This window comes from Nothobranchius furzeri, chromosome 5 (genome assembly GCF_043380555.1).
Source record: "Nothobranchius furzeri strain GRZ-AD chromosome 5, NfurGRZ-RIMD1, whole genome shotgun sequence".
NCBI lineage: Eukaryota > Metazoa > Chordata > Actinopteri > Cyprinodontiformes > Nothobranchiidae > Nothobranchius > Nothobranchius furzeri.
Window position 1 is genome coordinate 69,404,756 of NC_091745.1, and position 24,646 is coordinate 69,429,401.

At 43.0% G+C, this 24,646-nt stretch overlaps 1 protein-coding gene across 2 annotated transcripts in view; it reads left to right on the forward strand.

Moving 5' to 3' along the window:
* The first annotated feature begins 1,979 nt into the window (after positions 1 to 1,979).
* LOC107379332 (mannosyl-oligosaccharide 1,2-alpha-mannosidase IA) overlaps positions 1,980 to 24,646 on the forward strand; it is a 316,181-nt gene continuing 293,514 nt past the window's right edge. The window contains exon 1 of one of the 2 annotated variants that reach the window (XM_054740992.2): positions 1,980 to 3,163. In XM_054740992.2, the coding sequence (XP_054596967.2) occupies positions 2,621 to 3,163 (543 nt within the window). In that variant the 5' untranslated portion in view covers positions 1,980 to 2,620. The remainder of the gene's footprint in view (positions 3,164 to 24,646) is intronic. The other variant, XM_015950044.3, reaches the window with a different exon arrangement.

Genomic DNA, 24,646 nt, shown 5'->3' on the forward strand with positions numbered 1-24,646 from the left:
TGAGACGGACATTTGACCGACTTGTGAACTACTTAACCTTCCCCTCACCCCCATTCTAACCTTAACCAGCTTGCGCGTGCAAAGCTTTGAAAATTACTGAGGATGGGGGTGAGGGGAAGATTAAATCGCCGGAGGTTCGAGGAATAATGTCCGTGTCATCACGGGCGTCGGATACGGACGCCCACGGTGACACGTGTCCCTGCGTGCCGCAGCGCGTCCTCTCCCGACGCACTGGGGCACCCTGACCGTCATATTTTGACGCTTGGTCAAACGCGTCATTTTTGACGCTTTGGGTGTGAGAATGTGTTGATCAAATAGAACACAATGACCTTAAAGATGTCCTGATCTAAAAATGTGTACCTGATGGTGACAGAAAAAAAATGCCCGAGGAGTTTTATGCTTCGTTAGATGCTAATTAAGCAGAAATGTCCTTGGAAAAATACCCTGGCCAACTAAATTAATTAGAAAAGCAGCTTTCACATTAAAATGAATTATTGTGACAACAGATGAGAAGGACTTGGAGGCTCATTCTCATAACATCATCTTCTGATGAGTATATTGGGGATGGAATTTGGATTTTGAATTGACTTTCAATTATTCCCAAAAATGGTAAAATTAACAATGAATGAGCCAAAAAAACATATTTTAAATGAATTCTATAGTTGTTTTCTGAAAGTAATTTGTGTCTTATGCAATAAAAACATATCTTGTGTGATCTGTTAGTGCTGAGTGTGTTATCACTCTCAGCTACTATCTGATGAAACCATCCGCCATCGAACTGTGCAACACTAGTTAAACATCTTACCAACATGTTAGCTAAAAGGTTATACAACATTTAGTGCAACTTTCAAACAGTATTAGCAGGAGATCCGTGGGAAGAATTACCTCCCTCCATTACAGCTCCGAACCGTCTGGAGCGGGAGGAAGTGACGTCACACAAGGCTATTCACAATGAAAGACCCAAACAAACTTTTCTCAAAATGTCTAAAAATATACATTTAAGATGAGAATCTTGAATGTAAAACGATTGTATAGAGTAAGTAAAATAAAAATATATAATTAAATAAGTAAATGAAATAAAATTTGAGAATTTTGGTGGAATGAATTGCACACTTTTCTTTCCATGCCACACACACACACACACACACACACACACACACACACACACACACACACACACACACACACACACACACACACACACACACACACATATAGGGGGTCCTCCAGGCTTACTGTCAGGGTGACACTGGCCCACCCTGGCACAATTCTACCACCGCCCCTTGCCACCACCACTAAAGCCATCTGTGACCCCTCCCATCTTTGAGAAGAAATGACTTCCTTTGGCCCTGAAACATATTTTTAGGACAATATTATTATAAACTGAAATGACGTTGCTAAAGAAGGTTTGAAAAACAGAGGTCTCGATGACAAAAACAAAAAAGGCCGCGCTTTTATCTACTCAGTAGGTGAAAACCGCGGACGATGAGATGCTGAAACATCTGCAACAGATGTGTATTTTTCACCGGGGCGTAGATGCCAGCACACCGAGACCACCGAACGGTGCTGTGATAAGCCGCTGTGAGCATCCATCAGGAAATCAGACCAACCCACCGGATTGTGGAGCAGTGGACCATCTCGTGCCCCCTCCTCCTCCTCTCTCATCTTCCTCACCCCTGCCTGCGCTATATGTCACAATTCCAGCCCTCTCCTCTCGCTTTCTTTCCCTTTTTTTCTAGTTTTTTCTTTTCCTGCGCAAGAGGACGCGCACGGCACGGCGACGGTGCGCACCACAGCGAGCTCAGAGCTCGGCAGGCGGCGGCTCTTTTGTTGCACGCCGGCGGACTGGATGTTGGATTTGCTTCTTTCACGGATTTGGATCGGGGGCTTAGGATAACTTCGCACGGGACAAAACCCGCCTTCTTTCACGTCCGCCAGCGATTTGTTTCGCCCGGCGTGTTGACGAGAGAGAGAGGGAGGGAGAGGGGGGTGGGGGTGGGGGGGACCAGAGGCTGAGGAGCGCAGTTGACAGACATGAGACATGAATATTCACGCGTTTTTCCCATCCAGCAGCTGATCGGAGCAAACAGCGCCTAGCTCGCGTGCTCGTCAGTGTTTTCCTGGGATGCTGTGATGCAGCAGCGTGGCTCTGTTCAGACGGAGACGAGGAGAAGATGCCGTGGTCGCCTCTCACCGCAGGGCAGTGCGTTTCTGACGAGCCCAGCGGCATGGATTAACGCGCTCAGCCGCAACTTTCTCCACAGACCCGCTGCTTAGAAGCGCGTTTGTTCATTTATTATTACTTAACCAGGCGTTTGCTTTGTGCTCATTTATTTCATCGGATCTTAGGAGGCGCTCCTGTAGGCGTGTGTGCTCCTAACATTAAAATCCTCCACATGCAGGGAGGCCCAACGGTCGCGTATGCAAATCCAGGTCGATAGGGAGACCCGGACGGCGGCGGCTGGCTGTTTGCTCTGGAAGTGTCACGGGGGAGTGTTTTGAGTCCAGCACGTTCCGTTTTTTTTCTCAACACGAACCTCAAAGGCAGCAGAGCAGACACGAGCCCAGAGGAGCGGAGAGAAACACTGTGTGGTTGCTGCAAGTCTCCAGAAAACTTTCAATGGTTTTCCGAAAGTTGCCCGGTGTCTCGGCATCGGGCATGGGTCTCCGCCTGTCCCAGAAATTCGTCTTTCTACTTTTCCTCTCGGGTTTGGTCACGCTGTGCTTTGGAGCCCTCTTTTTTCTGCCCGACTCCGTCCGACTAAAGCGCATTTTTCTGTCCAAGACCGAGGTCCAGGCTGTCACCGTCGGGTCAGACAACGATGTCAGGGAGCACCCGAAGAGACCCGGCAAGGAGCAGGAGCATCTGCGGGGCATGACCCCGGCCAAAGGGGACAGCAAGCAGAAGAGTCTCAGCCGCAAACCCTCCGTGTCTCACGAGGAGGCAGAGGCTGGGGGGAAAGCGCAGGAGGACATGGCTCTGTCCAGATCCAAGCCGGAGTCCGCCTCGGAGAAAGCCACCTCCGCTGACCATCACGGTGCCAGCTCGGATGCTTTCAGTTTCAAGAAGTTCCAGAAGTGTCTCCTCAAAGCTACGCTGGGGACAGACGGCGGCAGACCGGCAGACCCTCAGACCAACGAGCGCCGGGAGAAAGTTAAAGAGGTGAGTGTGAGGTCCTCCTGCAACTCCAATATTCCTCATGAGTGTGTCTGCAGGGTTGGGGGCTCAGAAAGCATGCACGTGGGGATGCACACACTCCCTCTGAAATGCTAGACATCTGCCAACACAGCCTAGGGCTGTTTTTCTATTGTTTTTAATAGATGCATTAAAAATGTCAACAAACACACAGAGCAGATAAAACGGCTGTAAACAAGTAAATCCCAACCAGTCATGGTTAGATCAGTCCCATCGCATTCTTCCAGAGGAAGATTTTATATGTAACCCTTAAATCAACCAATCAATCAATCAATCAATCAATCAATCAATCAATCAATCAATCAATCAATCAATCAATCAATCAATCACTCAATCAATCAATCAATCAATCATCAATCAATCAATCAATCAATCAATCAATCAATCAATCAATCAATCAATCAATCTTCAAAAAGCACTTTAAACACACAAAGTGACCAAAGTGCTGTATTTGATTAACATCAACCATTTTATAAACAAAGCACTGATATTGGTATCTACAGCCCTTATCCAATGGCTTACAAGCTCAGTCTATCACCCGTTTTTGTGTTCCGTTAACTCGATCCTGCCCCTGCAGCATCACCGCCTCTCTTCTCCACACAATCGCCTGCAAGTGATGCAACTGTGCGCAGTCCCTCTCTGGCCAGGAGCTCTCCAAGCTGTGTGCTAGCCTTTGTTGAGCCCTGTGGCACCAATAAGGGCTGCAGAGTGCGATCGTCTGTGGATCACACATCTGTACCCACTCAAGACGAGTCGGGTGGAAAGAGTGCAGCAGGGGGTCAGTCGCTGGCAAGTGCATACAGATGGGTTTCAGCCTTGGCATGTGACAGGGATAAGTCCTGTTGTCGCTCTCTCCTCGGAGCCTGGTGTCACCCTCTCTTGCTGCTCACATGCCTTCGAGGTGATGTGCTACATGGCGACTGAGGCGTCAGAGGACAAGGGGTTGTTTTGCCCTCGCAATCTGAGCTCCACACACTCATATTCTCTCTGTTTGTTGTTCTATCAAGGAGATGTCAGTGTTACTTATCTGCAGTTGCTGTCATCTTTGGAAGTGTTTTTCCCCTCACCTAATCAGCTGAAGATCAGTGTAGTGTACACAATCAGACACACTTACTTTGCATACTTTCAGTGCATAATTCTAGAGTGTGTTTAGTGTGGTTTTATGTACCCCCCTCCACACACACACACACACACGCACACACACACTCACACACTCAGTATATACCCTCTTGAGCATGTTGTGCAACAAACCTCGTTTATTCTCAGAGGCGTGTATTCACAGTGCCAGCCACTGTGTGATGCAGTCAGGTTTACTGATGTCAAACCAAGGAGTAGCAAAAGTTTTAAGACTGAATCACTAAAAAATATAGTTAGTGGTAAAAAGTCTTGTGAAAGAAGTAGGGATGCAATGATACCACTTTTTTCCAAACCGATACGATACCGATACTTGGATCTGAGTACTCGCTGACACCGATTACCAATACTGATACTTCTACCACACAAAAAATGCAGTGATTTGGAATACAGATTTTATTTTCTTCTCTGCTTTCAACAGGAAAATACTGTGAGGTAGATAAAACGTAAAACAAATGAATAGAAATCATCACAAAACTAAAATATTAGGTGAACAGAAATGACAAGTTACAGTGAAGCCATTTTCAAGCAACTGCATCGGTATCGGTTCCTGGTATCGGTTCACTTTTACCAATACCGATACTGGTATCGGTGCCGATACCGATACCAGTATCGTATCGGTGCATCCCTAGAAAGAAGTGGTGCACCTCTTCCCAGGTAACCAGTTTACAAAAAGACCCCTGAAAAGGTACAATAACAGGTTTTACTGGGATTTCTGAGCTGTGCACGTTGTTTTTTCCCAGGTCAATAATTTCTAATCAGAATCTCCTGGTTCTCCAGCACCTGACACTTTAATCAAGGCTATATGTGACCCAGCTGGTCATTGTTCAGGTGTTTCTTTTGCTCGTTCAGGGCTAAGTTCACCCTGACGGAGATTGTAACTTTTAAACTTCTGATCCAGATCTCAGGTAGTTGGTCCTCACAATTTTGTTTATTCAAATGTATTTTTGAGGTTACCAGAGTATACAAATGTTTACTTATCCCTTGTATACCAGTTGTCTCTTGATAGTCTTAAGTTACCATTTAGTAGGGATGTAAGAAAATATCTATATGGCAATATATTCTAATATTTTTTCCTGCAATATTACATTGATATTCAAAAGCTGTGTCTCGAATTTCTGGAATAATTTACATTTGTGTGTTCTCCTATATTTTGGTGCAATTCAAGCACTGACCGCTAGTTGGCAGCAGTGTGCAACTGGTTTTGTTTCCATAACTGAAATGTAAATCTCTCTATTATGGTTCAGATACCTAATGTTAACTCATTCACTGCTGGCCGTTTCCTGATCAGAAAAGCCCTTCGCTGCCAGCATTTTTCAGTGTTTTCACTGTTTTTTTAAGAGTCACAGAACGATGATGTCAATGTCAAAACTACCAAAACAGAGTAGACTCACCTCTTACATCAGGAAGAATCAGCGCGTTTCGAGCGTTATCCGTTCTTTCATAATCCGTTGTCGAATTGTGATCGGCAGAAGCTTTTCCGGTTCATGCCTCAGTTTTTTTTTACCAAAACGATCTCCTAACACATGGATTTTATGCTTCCTGGTCACATGACGTACGCAGATGAAGATCGACTTGAGAGCTGGGATGTTTTTTGTCACGGTGCGGGTGCTCGCTCCGACGCCCACACAGTAAAAAAAAAATACAAATGGCATCCATAGTCGCCAATGTCAGTTAATGAGTTAAACATGTTAAACATCAGTCTGGACTGTTTATTGAATTTTCTTACAATAATTTAATTCTAAAAACAAACAAGCTAATATAGTTTGGCTGAATGCATCACAATATATCGCATCGTCTCCCCTGTATCGTGATACGTATCGTATCGCCAGAATTTCACCAATACACAATATTCCATTTAGAATAATCAGATTTTATTTGTACCTTTCAGGAACTTCTAGAGAATACATATTAAGGGTCCACGTTCAGCCCTAGATGATAAAAAAGTTCAATCTCTTTCCCGGGGAACAAAAATGAACTTCTATTGTAACATTGGTGTTTACTGTGCATAGAATTAGAGGTTTTCTTGCCAGTATTCCAGCTCATATTGTTGTCTGCAGCCTGAACAGCCCTACAATCCTTGTTTTGACTGTAACGGAATGCAGAAAGTGGGCACCCCCCTTCACAAGCCCAGAAAAAGGGGTCCGCTCAAGCCCAGTGAGTGCTTCAATTCTGAAACTGTGAATGGGCATCGTTTTTCTAAGCTGCCAACAACAAGAAAGCAGACTCCCCACCTTCTCCCTCTGTGTGCACATCCACTGCCAAGACAGGGTGAAACAAGGGACAATGACTGCCTGATCACACATTACAAATGTTAAAAGGCAGCCCTAAGGATGCCAGCCAGTACTCCCAAAGTTGCCAAGGTGCTGCGTACCTATTCCAGCAACTTCCTGCTGAAGTCATTCTCCTCCCCAGCAGGATAAAAACGGGAGTAATCTTCACCCAGTCTCCTATTTGTTATGCTGTAATGCATCCCCCCCCCCCCCCCCTCCTCTGAGTACATGGCTGCTTTGCTGCCTCACCAACTCTGGCATAAGAAGTTGGATAGCAGGAATCGCACCACAAAAAATGCATGCCCAGAGCAACAGGAGGGTGTTCTTCCTGGCATGCATGCTCTTCTGCCATCCTGTAGGCTAAAACTTGGAGTGCAGAAGTAAAATATGAAATGCAGAGAGAGAGGAAACACATGAGACGAAAAGTGGAGCAAGGAGGATGCTCCGTGGCTTGGAGGGCTGGGGCCCATTCACGGACTCCATATCTCCCTCCTCTGTTGGTCCTCACGACATGGCATGCATCAAAAGAGACGTGTGCATCTAAAGGCTGCATCTGTGAAGTCTGAGATTTGCTCACTCCTTCGTCCACTGAATGTTTCACAGAGATACGCCGGGGCAGTCAAATAAGGGTATTTGCTTGCGGAAATTGGAAAGTGCTGTATAATGTGGGCTCTAACATATGATGCATTTGAAAAGGGAGGAGACGGTTACACAGAGGAGGAGATGGAGCTGACAGCTGAGCTCCGCAGCAAGAGGACAGACTTACTGCACCTTCTTGTAACCGAGTCCCTGTCAAAGGAGTAATAGAAGGCTTCCCAGCTTTTTTTGTCCTCTTTTAATCTCTCTTTCCCTTTCTGTCTCCTCCCTTGATTGAGAAGTTGGGGACAAACGTGCAGTTTCGGTTTTTGATTGTTGCTAAAGCTGTTCTAAAATTATACCGTAGTGAATGGTTTCTGCTTATAAAGGCTTGTAATGCTGGCCTATCACTGTGAGTAAATAAGAATTTCTAATATTTTTCTAACCTTATATTTTTAGATTAAATGTGCAAGAGACAGGATTAAAACTAAAATAACCCTCGGATTAAAAGGTCTCTACAGCTACAGAAACATGTCCCCTAGGTTTTATCTTAATTTCCTTATATTCTTAAATAATTTCCCTGAGCCAATATGTGCTAAAATGACCCTTCACAAGGTTAATGAAACGTCATTCAGACCCACACCGCCCTTTGTGGCCAGAATGTCCCACTTGCAACTGCAGAGTGGCGGGCCGCCTCCTGTTGGACTTTGAAAGAGCTGAGCTGACATGTCTGGCGCTGAAGTCTGCTTCCAGCACATTTCCTGCATGTTTTAGATCATGGACACAGCTGATTTGTTTAAATTAGCAACAAATCACTCCTGTAGACACTAATGAAGGCTGAGGAGACATTTCAGCTGTTTGATAAAGGCGTTAAAAACATGAACGCACAGAGGAGATAAGTTTTGCATTTGGTTCTATTAAACGGACGCCACAGGCCGCTAAAAGCAAACCAAAACTGCCTAGTGTGCCTTTAAAAGCCTCACGACAAAACAGTAACACCACAAAACCAACACGTTGTTTCTTGTAAGGTCTTGTTCAGTGAGAAAATATGTAATACTTGTTCTTTTTGTTTCTTTTTGAAATATGATCAATCTGTTTGAATTTCACATGCTGTGAAAAATGTCTTCAAACCCAATTTCTTGCATTAGCAACAGGAAGTAGACAGAAAACAAGTGATTCAGAAAAAGCCAGTCTGTTCTACACCACAGGGAATATTAGTATTCATGGCTCCGCCCTCCGTGGCTTGTGACTGCAAAAGGCTGTGTTGATTTTGCAGTCAGGAGTGGGCAGAGCGTGTCTTTTTATATTAGAAGCTAACTGTTAGCATTAGCAACTCTCCAACAATGTGGAAAATGCTTGGGCTTGTTTTATTTGTGTAGAAAACACATCAATGTTTCATGTTTTTTACCCAAAAATGTATTTTACAGGATTCTGAGTCTTATTAACAAATGTAGCGATAAGAGTCACCTAGCTGGATATCCTCGAAGTAGCCAGCTTTATTTTTTACAATTATTATAGAGGTTTTAAGGCTGTAAAATCCCTCAGTACACACTTTATACACCTTTCTCAGACAGACTTGTTTAAATACTGTCAATGTGCTGTAAAAAAACATTTAAAAATTCCACTAAAGGTCAGAATTGTTTTCAGGTGTATTTATTAGTTTTCTCTTAACTAATATCAGTGTTTCCTTTTCTGAGCTGCCTGAATGTTTTTCCTCACAAAAACACAGCTAACGCTGATTATATTACGGCCACAGCAGCACCACAAAAACAATAAAGCAACCAGATGCGCCTCTCCGTGCGTTCGGTTCTGTTCGGTTCGGGTCCAACATTCCCCTCTCCTCCTGCCCCTGCTCACTGCTACCACTGTGAATTTTCAGATGGTCACCTCTAATGATATTCTCCCCAGCCGTGGACATTTTCTCGTTTCAGACATAAATTGTTCAACTATTATCGGCAGCTTGTTCCAACATAGCTGGACCGGGACTCTGATTGGTTCTTTTCTCATCTAGTCCCACCTCTCCCAATTGCTGTTCGGTTCTTTTTTCCGTTCGCCTATCTTTTTCATTTTCTGATTGGATTTTCGTTAATGTCTATTGTCTTTTATTTATTGACGAAAAACAATCCACGAAATAGCGAAGCTGCGAAGGGTGAACTGCGTTCTACTGAGGCACGACTGTACTTTAGTCCTATATTTAGAAAAAGGATGTATTTGCGTCTTCTTTGACAGCGTATGGTGGACTAACCCATTGACTGACATCCGTAGCAGTGAGTACGTCACGTTCGTCGTCCATTAACATGTGGAGGCCATTTGAAAGACAAACATAGATCCTGCCCCACATCTGAGCTCTGTCTATGGGTCGTGGCCAGGCTATACATTCACATATATTGGATGGCTTGCCAAGCTAATGATTTTGTGCTGAAACACACATGCTGCAGGTAAAATTATGCAGAAGTTTTGATTGTGGAAATGAACTTCTACCTATGACCCATGACAGCTCAACACTAGAGGAGTTTAGGTTTAAATGACTCTCTTTGAATCCACCTGCATCAATGTTTTGACCAACAACATTAGTCGTGTGTGTGTGTGGGTGTGTGGGTGGGTGTGTGTAGGTGGTGTTTGCATGCAGTCTGCAACATTGAGCCTGATCTTGTAGAATTTTCCCAACAGATGTTTTAGGAGAAACTGTTTATTCTATAAAATAGGTTAAACTGCATTTGTGTTGACCTGGTTCACCTCACTGACACGTTTTATGCAACTTCTCTGCTTAATACCGCTTCCAGGGAAGTCAACAGCTGGGGGGCATTGCTCCAAATAAATATTTTTGGAATTTTTTTATATAACTGGTTTCTTCAGTGGGGATTTAAATAAAAAAAAAAACCTCCTACCTCATGTTGAATTCCCTTGAAAAAAACGTGTCAAGATCATATGTGTGGAGCCAAAATTTCACCTAAAAAAACTGACCAACAGATGTGGCTGAAACATACAGAGGACCATATTTAAAGGACTGCCAAAAAAGCCTAAGTTAGGTCATTTTTTTCTTACATGTGCTCTAAATTGCACTTGAAGTGATTTGTAGTAGTCATACTACGTGTTTGGAAGTGCAATTAGGAGAATTTTTTTTTGCCTTTAACTGAGCCACCACTTCACACAACCTCACACAAACTTAACACAGCTCTTCTTAAATAGGTGATCTTGTAGCTGTGCTCGAAATCCCCTTAGAGAAGCAACGGCCGGAGAGCAGCGTGACTGTCTGAATGAAATGCTGCCGTTAAGCCGGCACCTAGCCAGCAGCTTGAAACGTCGTGAACCCCCTCCGCCCCTCATTCCCGCTGCTGCTTCCTTTCCTCTAAGTCAGGTATGCCCAACAAGCTTCCGTCTGAGCCAGGAGAACGGCCTCCTGTCGAGCAAGATGAACACAATCTTTAAAAAAGGGTTCCTTCTCCCCCACGGTTCCCACAGAGCTGAGACATTTGTGCTTTTCCTCTCCGCTGTGGATGCTTTGCAAATGTCAGAGGCTGGTGTTTAGACTGTAAGCCTATCGTTGAGTTTGGTCTGTTTATGTGGGGTGTGAGCCGCCTGGCACCCCCTCTGGATATTGTAGTATTGTGCGAGTCAACCACAGCAGAGGCAGATATCGTCAATTACTCAGCGTTGCTTTGCTTTGTTGCAGACTTTCTCTGCCACACAGGGAAATAATGACTTGCGTTGATGTTGATTTGTTTCCTTTCTGCGGTGTGATCATATCTTTGAAAATATAGAAATTTACAGTGTTAAGCTGAAGTAAATCTAGTGATCTGCAAAACAGCAAAGCCTGATTTATACTTCTCCATCTGCGTGGGTACGGAGACACGCAACGCCATGAGGAGTCGAGGTTGACACAAGGCCCACAGAGGGTGATGGAGACATGCCCAATTTTTGAACCATAGAAAGTCACAAAGGCCGCAACCCTCTCATTGGTCGGAATACCGCTTCCTTTAAATTCGTCAACAACAACAACCCCATTTCCCCTTCATAAAAATATAAAGAGTACCAAAGATATTTAGCAGCAGACACGGCACAGAGGGTAGAAGGTCTTATTGAAAAGGTCTCATGATATGAATGTTAAAACACTCGTCACTGAAGGAGTACAAAGACACGCGGCAAACTCTGTTCGTGGATGGAAATGACAGGAAACGTGGGTTTGGAGAGGACGACTGAAGAGGTGGAGGAACATGACAGAACGCATTTGTCCGTGTTAAAAGTCTCTGAAATACATTAACACAAAATAAACATGATATTATGTAGGGCGACGGTGGCACAGGAGTTAAGTGCTCGCCCCATAATCGGAAGGTTGCAGGTTCGAGCCCCGCTCAGTCTGTCACTGTCGTTGTGTCCTTGGGCGAGACACTTAACCCATGTTGCCTTCTGGTGGTGGTCGGAGGGACCGGTGGCTGCCAGTGCTCGGCAGCCTCGCCTCTGTCAGTGCGTCGCTGGGCAGCTGTGGCTACATCGTAGCTCATCCCCACCAGCGTGTGAATGGGTGAATGACTGGTTGTGTTGTAAAGCACCTTGGGGGGTTCCAGGACTCTAGAAGGCGCTATATCAAATACAGGCCATTTCCCATTTATGTAGAGCTGCACAATATATCTATCGTTATCGTGATATCAGCATGCAAACTATGCATATCGCAAAGAACAGATAAACATCGCAATGAATGGTCAGCTCAAATGTTTGTTACACATAATGCGTTCTGTCAATCAAATGATGTTTTTTTAACAAATCAAATAGAGCTCTTCACCCATTTGGCCAATTGGGTGGGTTCTCATAGGTTAGAGGCCCGCCCCCGAGGCGGACTGCACTTGATTTTGATTGTTAGCAAACACCTGAGTTAGCTTTGTTCTGCTTTTTCTGCTCTGCTTTTCTCAGGATCCACCGATTGCCTTTTCTTTTTGTTTCTTTTCCCCTTTCCTCTCATCTTTTGCTGTTCTCATTTTTATGATTTTTTGGATAATTTTTTTTTAATTTCTTTGTTTTTGATCATTTTTGTTCCTGAGTTAAGTTTTTCTTTATCACAAGTAATATTGTCATCGCATTATTAATCATCACTGTTATCGCATATTGCATGCTTTCCTAGTATCATGCAGCCCTAATATTATGTATTCTATGGTGGACCAGAGACTCCCAAGATCAACGCTGCGCCCTCTGTTGGCTTGGCAGGGAATTGCTTTTCAAATCTCCCCAGAAAACAGTGATGTCTGAAAGGAAAATGTCTTCATCAGAGCTATTTAATTCCAGGCCTCGACGGCCGGTGTCCAGCACATTTTACTGGTTTCTGCAAGTCCAACACATACATTCAGTTGTTAAATTATCTGTGCAGCAGCTCATCAGGCTCTGCAGATGCCTATTAATCACCTGCTGACTGAAATCAGGTGTGTTGAAGCAGGTTAAAACCAAAACTTGCAGGATACTGCCCCCGAGGCCTGGAATTTAAAAGCCCTGGTCTACGTCAGTGCATGTTCACAACTCTGCAACTGAGCTGACTGAAATGTATAAATCAGGTTTTAGATTTAGACACAATAAACACAATAAGAAACTCTTCTGTTTTAACTGTCATCAGACAGAACTAATGCAGCTTCTGCAGATCTCTTAGGCCTAGTCCACACGTAGCCGGGGTTTTTTTGAAAACGAATATCCGCCCCTCCAAAAACTTGCATCCACACCACTGCGTTTTAAAAACAAACTCTGTCCACACGTACCCGGATAAATACGTTGTTAAGGACATGCCAGACCTGTAGGCGGCAGTACTTCCCCCGTTCTTAACCTCGTCCTTCGTCTGTGGTCTTCCGCAAGGAGCAGTAATTCCGCTTGCAACAACAAACAAGCAAAAAGCGCTTGGACAATTGATGAAGCGAGCGCAGCTCTGAGGGCATCCATGCTGTCGGCTAGTGTAAACACAGGTCGCACACGTGATGTCAGCATTTTTTTGTCGCGGAAAGTGACGTTGCGGACCTTAAAACTCCGGTTTTGTCCGTCCACACGCAGACACCCAAAACGGAGAAAACGCAGATCTTCACTTTGGCCGGAGTTTTTAAAAAGATCAGTTTTCGTGTGAAAAAACTCTGTTTTCGTGTGGATGACAGGCCAAAACGTAGAAAAATATCTACGTTTTGGCAGATCCCCGGCTACATGTGGACAGGGCCTCAGTTGCTCCTCATCACTAGTTGTAGAGATGTGCACTGCATGACTGAAGTGCTGTGGTGGTGCAAAGGGTGTGGTGTCATTTGCATTTGCACAATATTCCGAATCATACTTTTTCGATGCGGTTCGTTTGTCTTCTATAGACATATTTGAGGTTACGTTTGAGGTGGCTCTGGGGATTGCTTAGACCACTTTGCAGTCATGTGGCGATGTTGAAGCGTTAGTAAATGACGTTTGGTCTAAAAGGTGAAAATGTTCAGCACAGAGACTGCTATAGCATCAGGAGTTTTTGCAGCAGTGCTTGTTTTTTCTACGTGCCCCACTCCATCGGTCCACAATAGTTTTGGCCTTTTCTCTTTTTGGTCACAGAAAGAGAAATGGGGTAATCAGTGAAGAGAGGTGCGCTTAGATGGAATGAGTCCTTTCTCATCAAAAGCCATAATGAGTTTGACTCGTTTTGCAGCACCTGAGATCAGAAAGTAGAAAGCAACCCAACGAATCCAGGAAACTGAATATTAAGATTTTAATAAGGTAAATGTCTGAGACCCTTTAAGTATTTCAGATCTACAGAAATGTATGAATCCTGTTGGGAGTTGCCTCCATCTTTAGCTTCACTGGCTGCCAGTCAACGTCAGGGTTCATTTCAAGATCCTGGTTCTGGTCTATAGGGCCTTACATGGACAAGCACCATCTTACATTGGTGACCTTCTTAGTCCCTACACCCCCAGCAGGTCCCTGAGGTCCAGTGATCAAAGCCTACTGGTTGTGCAGCACCAGGCTAAAGACCAAAGGTGACAGATCATTTGCTGCTGTGGCCCCCAGACTCTGGAACTCTCTCCCCCTGAGTCTGAGATCAGTGGACTCAGTGGTCTCCTTTAAAAAGCAGCTGAAGACTCACTTGTTCAAGCTGGCTTTTGTATGACCTTCTTCACCACTCTCTCTTTATTCTGCTCTCCCCACCTATTCCACCTTCCTCAGGATCCACTGATTTCCCTCTTTCCTAGTCACTCTCTCTCTTTAATTTTTTTTTAATCACAATAGCCTATTTTTGCTCATTTTAAATATATTTTTAAACATTTTCTAAATGCTTTTTTAATATTTTTACATTTTTTGTTTTTGTGAAGCGCCTCATGGTTTTTATCCTGAGAGGCGCTATAGAAATGATATCTTCTTCTTCTTTCTTCTTTACATTGTCGATTCTATTTATTTTTTTAAACAGCAGCTGAAGACTCATTTATTTAGTCAGGCTTTTAATTACATCTGGACTGTATGATTAGATGTTTTCATCCCTTATTTTTCTGTTTTTAGGTGAGTGTTTCATGTACTTCTGGTTTTATTTTACTGCAAAGTACTTTACGGTTCTTATCCTGTGAAAGGTGTTATACAAATAAAGTTTACTTACTTTCTTATAGCTTTAGCAAACACAAAATAGTCATAACTAAACAATTTGCGTGTCCAGTGTAGAGCTGAGTTTGCTATCCAATCTTTTAGGATGCAGTTTTACGTCACATTAAGGGTTTCTGGGAGATGAGATCTTCTCTGAGGTCTTTCCTCAAAGAGAAATTTGATTCCTTTGCTCTGCCTTTTCCAGACAGAAATCTGCGCTGACTTGAGTGTGCACCTTTCATTCTGTTATTTAGTCATCGCAGCTGCTCCCACACATGACTGATCACATGGTGATGTGGTATGCTGGTGAAAAAATCTTTACTTCTGTCTCTCTCCTGCTGTACACTTAAGCTAATAATGCCTTGCTCGTGCAGGCTGGGTTAGAAAAAGGTCTGAACAGTTAGGCTTTGAGTCTTGAGCAGTTTGACCCCTTAGAGTGCAATCCTCTACATCCAGGAAATGTGTGTTTTGCAGGATAATGGTGAGGTCAGGAAATCAGATGAAAGCATCTGAGCAAAGCAGAAAAGCTTATTTTTATTGGGCGATAAAGGCTGCTTAAACAGTAGAAAACCAGGTTCCCCTCCTCGGGCGAGCTCTGCAGGAAGAAGGTGATTTGGTGGAATGGAAAGAGCAAAAGGAAGGAAGTGACTGAAGACGTGTGTGTGTGTGTGTGTGTGTGTGTTTGTTTTGCTAGCTAACATTCTTTGTAATTAAGAGGAATGCTTTCTATATTTTCTTTGTGGCACAAGATTTTGGAAAGGTATCCCCAAGAAGAACCTGTAATCGTAAATGCACACCTGATATCTGCAAGGTTTCTGAAGGTAGTTGCAGAATGCACCTAGACGTGGGACTACAGACGTCATTTTGGTGTGTTCGTTTATTTCAGTTGTGTACAAAAAGTTAAAAGCTGTTTTACATGTGAATGAAAATGCATATTGAGCATCTTCTCAAAATGATTCTGCAGGAACATAAAGTGTTCGTGGTCAGCATTTTATGGTTGAAAAAAAGTCTCTAAACATTCTAATTTTTCATAGATGTATACCTAAATTTAGCTTATTGCAAACATTCTGTAGAATAAAAACACAGTTTTGGCTTTCTTTTAGCACCTCTAGTGTCTGTTCGGTAAAACCAAAAGTGAAACTTATCTCCTCGTGTTCAGCTTTTTAACAACTTAGGCCTAGTCCACACGTAGCCGGGTTAAAAAAAAAATGGATATCCGCCCCTCCAAAAACTTGCATCCACACCACCTCGTTTAAAAACAAACTCTGTCCACACGTACCCGGATAAATACGTTGTTAAGGACATGCCAGACCTGTAGGCGGCAGTACTTCCCCCGTTCTTAACCTCGTCCTTCGTCTGGGGATCTGCCAAAACGTAGATATTTTTCTACGTTTTGGCAGATCCCCGGCTACGTGTGGACAGGGCCTTAGTCTAACAGCTGGAATGTCTCCTCAGCCTTCATTAGTTTCAGGAGCGTTAAATCACTAAATCAAACAAAGCAGCTGTGTTCATGATCTAAAACATGCAAGAAACAAGTTGGAAGCAGACTCCAGTGCCAGCATGTTTCTTTACTAAGTCCTGCAGGAGGCAGCCCACCACTCTGATGTTGCAAGTGTGGTATTCTGGCCATAGGGGTTAAAATATGAACAAGTTGCATAGTGTCTTTTAACCATGCAAGTGATGTCTACATTTAATTAAATACAAATGTCCACCACAATCATGGGGAGTTGAATCCACGACCTCACAGCTTTTTGCAACCCATTCAGTTAATCCAGGATGCTAAATTTGTCATTGCCACCACAACAAAACACTTTCTGCACTCTTGTGTGTTTCAGTTCAACCTGCAATTTGTATTTTATTCTTCAAATTCATCATCATTTATGATGTTGCCGAAAGGATCATCTCGTCAGCCACATCCCCTGAGGAGGATGTTTCTGTGACATATAATAACTGAAATGATGACACATTTTACGTTTTCATCTGTTTGTAAAATATAAATCTGTTTTACTCGCTATTTATCTTGTTTCTGAGCTCTCTGTTGAACTCTTTATGATAATGAAACTGATGTCATTATCATGTTTGGCAACTTAAAAGTGTGCAGAAGATGTTCTTTGACTGCAAATTAGTCATAGTGTTGAAATCTCTTATGAGACGTTCTGTATTTTTATTTTTGTTGTTGCATGATTTATAAACTCGGTTTGTGTACAAACAAGTTTAAGTAGACTAGATGTCTTGAGTTGAAGGTCATTTTAGCGGTGGATATTAGAGGACCTGGTGGATTTGTAGACTTGTTGACTTTTTGGTCTTTTTTTTTTCTAGAGTCTTGTTTTGGTTGAGATTTGAAGAACTGGTGAGATTAAAGCATGAATTGTTCATTCTTAGGATAGGGGATAAGATTAGGGTTGGGGTTGTTTTTTTAGGTCAGTGATGCACATGACCAGCAGCATGTTTTAAAGTCTTGATTCAATGCTCGGGGTCATTAGTCCTCTGTTGTACTTCCATGTTTGCACAATTCTTAAATCATGCCTAGCTAGTGCGTTTGTTTGCTTTCTAAGGCCTGCCTGTGTTTACTGTAGCCTGCAGGCGTTGCATCAGTTGCCAGTAAATGCAGAGGCTAACATCCTGAATCACATTTAGTCACATTTTAACCCTCCGTCGGAGCCGCAGAGCTCAAAGAGCCGTGTGTAGGCACCACACTTAGTATTTTTCTTGGAAGTAGATTTCTGTATTTTTTCTTATTTCATCACCCTGACTCAAATCTTTTTTACACTATCGACCCCTCTATTGTTGTAATGTTGCAATAAGTTGAATGGAAGCCCATTTATCTTGAGTTCGCAGCATCACTGACACAATGGGGTCATTGAATGTGTGTGTGTGTGTGTGTGTGTGTGTTGCTTTCTCTTGTCTTCTGACAGCTTGTGATTACTGGGATATAAAACTGCCTATAACATAACTTTACCTGGCTTTGTCATCACAATCGGACACTTTTAAAATGTCCTTAGTTAAAATCCCAACTTTATATAAACAAATAAAATAACGGGAAATTTGTTTTAGACTTGAAACATTTGACACACAACTTTTCCTGCACACATATACCTCCCATTTTCTTCTTTTTTCACATTGTCAGGTTGTGTACGATGTGTGTGTGTGTGTGTGTATGTGTGTGTGTGTGTGTGTCTGCCTGCTAGATATGAAGAAAATTGAGGAGATAAAAGGTCCAGACTCGGTCTTGTCTGCTGTTCTCTCTGCTTGACTTATTTTTAATTTTTTTTTGCTTGATACTAAATGAAATTGGGGGCAGCACTTCTACCTCCGACCTTCTCCATCTTTGGCTTTGCTGCTCAGGCAGATTCAACAAATAAGAAGGAAGAGAGGCCTAGATGTAACCAGCAGCTGAATGGAGCCCCTAGCTGAGTTCCTGATCCTGGCCTTTATGCCTAATTGGTCAGAAACAGCACGCATGGTCGTGTTCACAGACCAATGGAAAGACATTAGACTGGGCCGGGGGACCTAGCGTGTCCCAGTATGACTCCCTCACTCAGTCTGTTAGTTAAGCCCCGGTTATGGATTTGTTTAGAAATCATTGTCTTCAACTATCCTACGTCGTTCTCATCTTGCTTCCTTGACAGTGTGGCGCCCCAGGCACGTTCACTCCCTCTACTCCATCAACCATCCTTTCCCCTGCCTCTCCTCAGAGACACCATTATCTACCCAGCCACTGTCGCGGTACATCGGCCCGCCTGCGTTGTTGTTATTGTTTTCTGACCTGTTCTCAACCTACTTTCAAGATGGCTGAACAATACTATCAAGCTTCTGACCCACAATTTATACAGAAACCTCAAAAACAAGAGTTAGACTCTTTCAATGGAAGCGCGGCTTTGCCGAGCACTTCTTTGCTCGGCGCACGGCTGTCTGAGTTTCTGTGGGTTGAGAAGAAAACGTGTCTCCCTCATGACTTCCTGCTTCACCAGCATCAGCGGGGAAATTGCCATTAATTAGCCAAATGCTTACAAGACCATTTTAGCCGGAGCTGGGTGTATTTGTTCATTATTATCACAATTAAGTATCTAATCAAATGGCAGCAATGGTGCTCAGTGCTCATTAGGGAGCCATATAGATTTCTCTTGTTTCCACTGAGGTTGTATGATGGGCTCGCTGGCTAGATAATTGTAATTTTTGTCCGCGAGTTGGCAGCAAGGTAGTGAAATAACAAGGAAAATGATTCTATCATCCTTTAATGACCATTTGTGAGGGAAAGCAGACACTGTTGTGGTCATTAATCACACGTGACAAGCTACTCATCATACCTGCTGCATGCTAACATTAAACCTGACTGATTTCAGAAGAGAGGTGCACATATTAGAGGATCAACAGTAATCAGTCTTTTACATATTAACTCAACCAGACGGACAGCGATGCCCGTGAGAGTTAATTGTAATCCTTTTACATTTCTGCTGCTGCTGCTTGGATTTCAGACATTTAGACAAAATTCTTTACTTATCAGTTCTGATAAACATTTGAAATCATGAATTAATTTTTCTAACGCAGTTTTACTAATCAATAGGGCTGCAACAACGAATCGATGAATTCGATGAAAATCGATTACTAAAAGCGTTGGCAACGAATTGCGTCATCGATTCGTTGTGTCGCACAACTCTTCCAAAACCCTTCCCGCCCACCGTTGCGCGCAGACCAGAGCAAGTCAGATCAGCGCGAGGGAGAGCCGCAGATCAGCGCGAGGGAGAGCCTGCAGACTTGCGCTGCTGCGAACCGGTTCCACATTGTTGCACAGCGATCCAGGCAGCTGCTTCCAGCGCACGGTCCATTCTCAAAGTGGCGCAACCAAAAAACTATAATTAGCACACGATCGTTCTTGTCTGCACACGTTCTCTATTTTCTGTCTTATTTGTGCCTGAAGCGCTCTGCTGCGGAGCTCATCACCTGTGCTGTGGTGATTTCACCTCACGCAGCATCGAAAACGCGCTCTGCGCTTTGCGGTCAGGAGATCTCTTTGATCTGCTCAAAAGTAACTGATGAGGTGAAAAAGTAAGAATCCAGGCAACAGATTTTCTGGAGAATTATGAGGAGATGCAGGAAGATGAGAGACAGACAGGACAGGAAAATAGTTAAATAAAAACAAGAAAACAAAACAAAGTGTTGAAAAGTAAAATGTAGGTAGATTTATCTCCACTACACGTTTTTACCAGTAAAAAACAATAAGTTATACACATGTTATATTTATACATCTGATACAATTCAGATCACCTTCAAAACTCAGTCACACACCCAGGGCCGTTTCAAGACATTTTGGGGGCCAAGGCAAAATGTCTTCCCCCCCCCCCCCCCCATAACTGGGCTCCCCAGAAGCCTCTGTGTAATTCATACCCTCTCCAGTAGTGTTAGTTATACGGTGTTTGTAAAAGCCCCTCAGACATTACTGACATGTTCTAATATATCAGATGAAAAACTAAATTATCAGACATGCTGTCTCATCAGCTTCTTTTCTAAACTTGCAAAAAGCCACTATTTGTGGATTATCTGAAAGTTTCCATGGAGTGTGTGACAACTTATTTTATCATTGATCCTATCGTCTAATCTCACAGCTGAAACAAGCATCCTTAATAATCTGTGCTCTGGAAGCTTACCGATGCTGTAGTAAAACAAAAGGTATAATAATTTATTATTAATAAAACCTTGTTGCAGCACTAAAGCATAAAAATGAGATTTTGCATTAAATATGCAAAATATTTACATATGAATTGTTTTAGAGCCCTTTTATTGGCAGAATCTGATATTAATTTAGTTCTTACAAAAAATGGGTCCCAACATGGTTTGTGTGGCGTTGCCATAGTGTGACATCATAGGCACAGATCCCCTGTCCTCTTGTTTGGAAATGGAAATATGATCACCCTACATTAAACAAACTGTCCACCCGGGCTTTTGCCCTGCACAGAGACGCTTCGCTGCCTATGACTTCGAATGTCAGTTGAGAGTCAGTCTCATGCAGACTGACCAATGAAGAGAGGGCCTCAAGTTAAGACCCTCTCCTCATTGGTCAGTCCACACGAGGTGGGTCAAAGGTTACTCTGGGCGGGTTACGTGTTGTCAGGCATTCAAGTATTGAGTATATTTACTGCATATTACAGTAAAATATTCTGTATGTGACCACATTATGGTGATCCTCGGGTCGTGATGATGGAGCCCTTGAATATTGTTGCCCAGGGTACAACAAAGTGTTAATCTGGCCCTGGTTCCGCCGTCACATTCCCGCAGAAACTGGTTGATCACACCGGGGCCAGACTAGCATGTGGTTTTACAACCACAATGTCCTCGGAAGCAAAAACGCTTTTAAAAGGGAGGGAGGAGTCCTAACTGTTGCTGCAGGCGTGTTGTGTGAGAGTGCAGTTATGTACTGGTTAATATATTTTTGGGTTCAGTTGCTTTCATGTGGCCTAATGTGAGTCTATTTGGGATCATTGGAATGATCAGCAGCATTTCTTGATGTGACTTTATGGCAGTTGCCCAGGGCATCATCGCAAGGAGAATGGCATTCATTTACTTTTGTTTTATTTGGTATTTTTTCAGTCATTTTTGGAAATAGTGATCAATTTTGATTAATTCACAGCCTATGTTTAATTACATTTAAAATAAATGTCAACAGATGAGATCAAACAAAACAGATGAGAATTGCCCTTAAGCTGTTTAACTTGGACCAAGCATTTTAGGTCACAGATAGATGTAGCTTAGGGTCTCTGTCTATACACCTTATAAGACAATTTAGGTGATGGCATGTTGTTTTTCTGCTATTGAACTGTTTTCTAATAATGTTGTGTTAAATAAAGTGAAGGAAGGAGAGAAATAACGTTTCCCTAGCAGTTTTTAAAAATTTCCCCATGTAATCCGATTAATCGATTAATCGTGTCGAGACCCCATCCGATTAATCGATTATCCAAATAATCGTTTGTTGCAGCCCTACTAATCAACAATGGCACAAAGATACTCCTTCTTCTGTTTCCATGCATGTCTTTTACATTCAGCGTTGCGTGCATCGGGATACAGTGTTCTCTTGCAACAGGATATGGGTGTAACTGCCAAGTTTCAGAAGTATCTAACAGTTTTTTCAGATCTCCAGCTGCGTTGTTCCACTTAATCAACTTCTGACAGTTTGTTTATGCAGGGCGTCCCAAATGCTGTCGAGCCTGTGAATTATAAACTGGTAGGTGAAGCGGCCAGTTAACAAAGGGCTCGTGCTCTCACGTCTGTTTCTATAACACTTTCAGTTTCAACTTCACTATAATAACAGGTCTATCAGAAGTAACGCTGCAGGAAATGGTGGCTCAGTCTGAGCCAATAGAGATAGACAAAAACAACGGGGTTGTATCTGAGAGAAAACTTCAAGAAACAACTTGGAACAATTTTAGATCTTTAATTGAATGATGCCAAAAGAGACACGTGGCATGGGGAACAGAGCACAATAAAGTATGCCTAATTATAAGGGTTGTCATCATTATACAGTAATCAGGGCTAATTTTTAAAGGGAAAGGCAATGCTTAAATGCATAAAATAAAGGTTTTATTTTTTAAAGGTTAAAATCTTCTTTCGTCTTGTTTTGTCTAACACCCTAACAATGGGGAAAACCCTCTGTTCTTATGATCAGACTGTAATTAGGTTTATTTTTCTCAGGAATTTTGTCTTCTGCAGTGTTGAAAGGACTATCCCACAAATTGTCACAACATGTGAAGCTCATTAGCCTAGAAATCTAGACCAATCATAGAAGAAGCAAAAGATTTTGCTCTGCAAGTCGGTCTAGCCACGCTCCATTAGAACCTCAGCAGATCCATAATTGTTTTGTGTCTTGCCAATCACAGCGCTCTACCTTTGTTGGATGGGCTTAGCACCAAAGCTGAGATGGAGAAAAACTACAAAGATGGCATCGACTCAGGAACGTGGCTAATTTGAAATGGTGATTTAGACTTGGGCTTTTCTTTGAGACACGTGCAGATAGAGGTACTTAAAGTGACAGTGTGTATTTTTTACCGGCGATAGGGGGCAGTAGATACCTAAATCATTGCAAGCAAGCAGTATTTTTGTGTTGGAGTAAGACCTTACCAACGGATGTCCATTAGGTTCAAAAAGCACCGGGGAAGGCAAACTTTAGCAAAATAACAAGCACATCAGACTCCCTTTCATGACTGGCGACAAGTGAAGAGGTAAATGTGTAAAACAACATTTAATATTGACGAAAGTTTTGTAACCGTTTATTACAAATCAGTAAAAGATTTTTGTCCTCATGGGCTCCTGTAGAAGGAAACATGGCATCCAATATGGCGCTGCCCAGAGACTTAGGGTGTTTCTCAATGTCAAGGCGCCTGGCCTTGCAAGGCGATGTCTTGCAAGGCCAGGCGTCTTGCTTACGAGGACACTGACCTTCCTAGGTTAAAGAAAACGATTAAATGGAACAGACTTTTATTTCGTGACCGCGGCTCCCACAGCGGTCACGTAACGTCACGTGACACGGGAGATAACATTATATTATATACGTATTAGTTTCAATATAAATTTATAACGAGCCTTTAACTTTTAAAATTGCGTATATGTTTGTTTAATTAAAAATATAAGTGAGTTACTACCCACTAGCCACCGAAGCTGCAACTACTAAGCAACTAACTAACAATAGATAACTTCTTTGGATCTAAAAAAACATTTTAAATTAGTTGACTTACTTGACACCTCCCGTGAATCCTCGCTCAGCTAGCTAAACGGCTAACAAACGGAGAACACACACCTCGGTAGAACATGAACATTGGAACACGTCTTGGCGGCTCCCGATAATGTATCTCCTAGGCAACCGGGGCGGGGCCAAGACATCAAGGCAAGGTTCCTTACCATTGAGAAACACCCTTAAGCCTGATTCATATTTCTCCGTCAGCTCCGCAAGGGACAGACACGCACGGATTGACGGAGACGTTTTGCTCTCATACTTCTTCGTCTCCTGGAGAGTGTTGCAAAGCAATTGCCCACCAGGACAACAGAGGGCGTAGCGATGTTCTGCGGTATCCTGTCATGTATCGGACCAAGATAGTGTGTTTATATTGTGTTTTTTTTGTATATAAGATACTTTTTAACACAGACAAATTTGTCTCTCATCCTCCTCCACTTCTTCATGCGCTCCCCACCTCTAAACCCACGTTTCCTGTCATTTCCGTCTACAAATAAAACGCTTGATGCGCATCTTTTCACACCTCCAGTCACGGGGGAATTAAACGTTCATGTTTTTAGAGTTTTTTCGTGAGGTATTCTTCAAGCTGCTCCATGTCTATGCTTTCGTTCTTTTTTAAACACAGAAACAGTTTTGTTTACCTGTTTGTAGCTACGGTTTCGCCGACAGCTGCCGGCTTCTTCAGGCTGACGCTGATGGTGGCGCGTCACTTCCTTCTCCGTTTATCTGCGGGCAGCAGATAGCATGGATTTACAAAGACACAGCAAGAACACACCTAAGATGCTCCATGTCTGCCACTAGTTATCCTCGGCTCTCTTTATGTTTTTGAGGGCGCAATGGCGGCGCTGTAGACAACAGCGGCGTCCTGACCAATCACAAGCTTGCATTGTCCGTCTCGGCTGACGGATGTTTAGAAAAGAGAGCTCGACTCCGTCCGTCCTTGTGGAGCTCTCTGGCAGGCCCGCAAGTATGTTGCGTGTCTCCGCACTGACGCAGACGGAGAAGCATGAATCAGGCTTTAGACTTGCTCCCATGTATTTTAGACCTAATTTTTATGGTTATATGTTACGAAGCCGCCAATATTTTTCAACTACTGGGCTTCATTTAATTCACTTTCAACAACATTTTGATGGATATTTCCAGAAATTAATGGTTAAAAACTACACATTGTCTCTTTAAGTA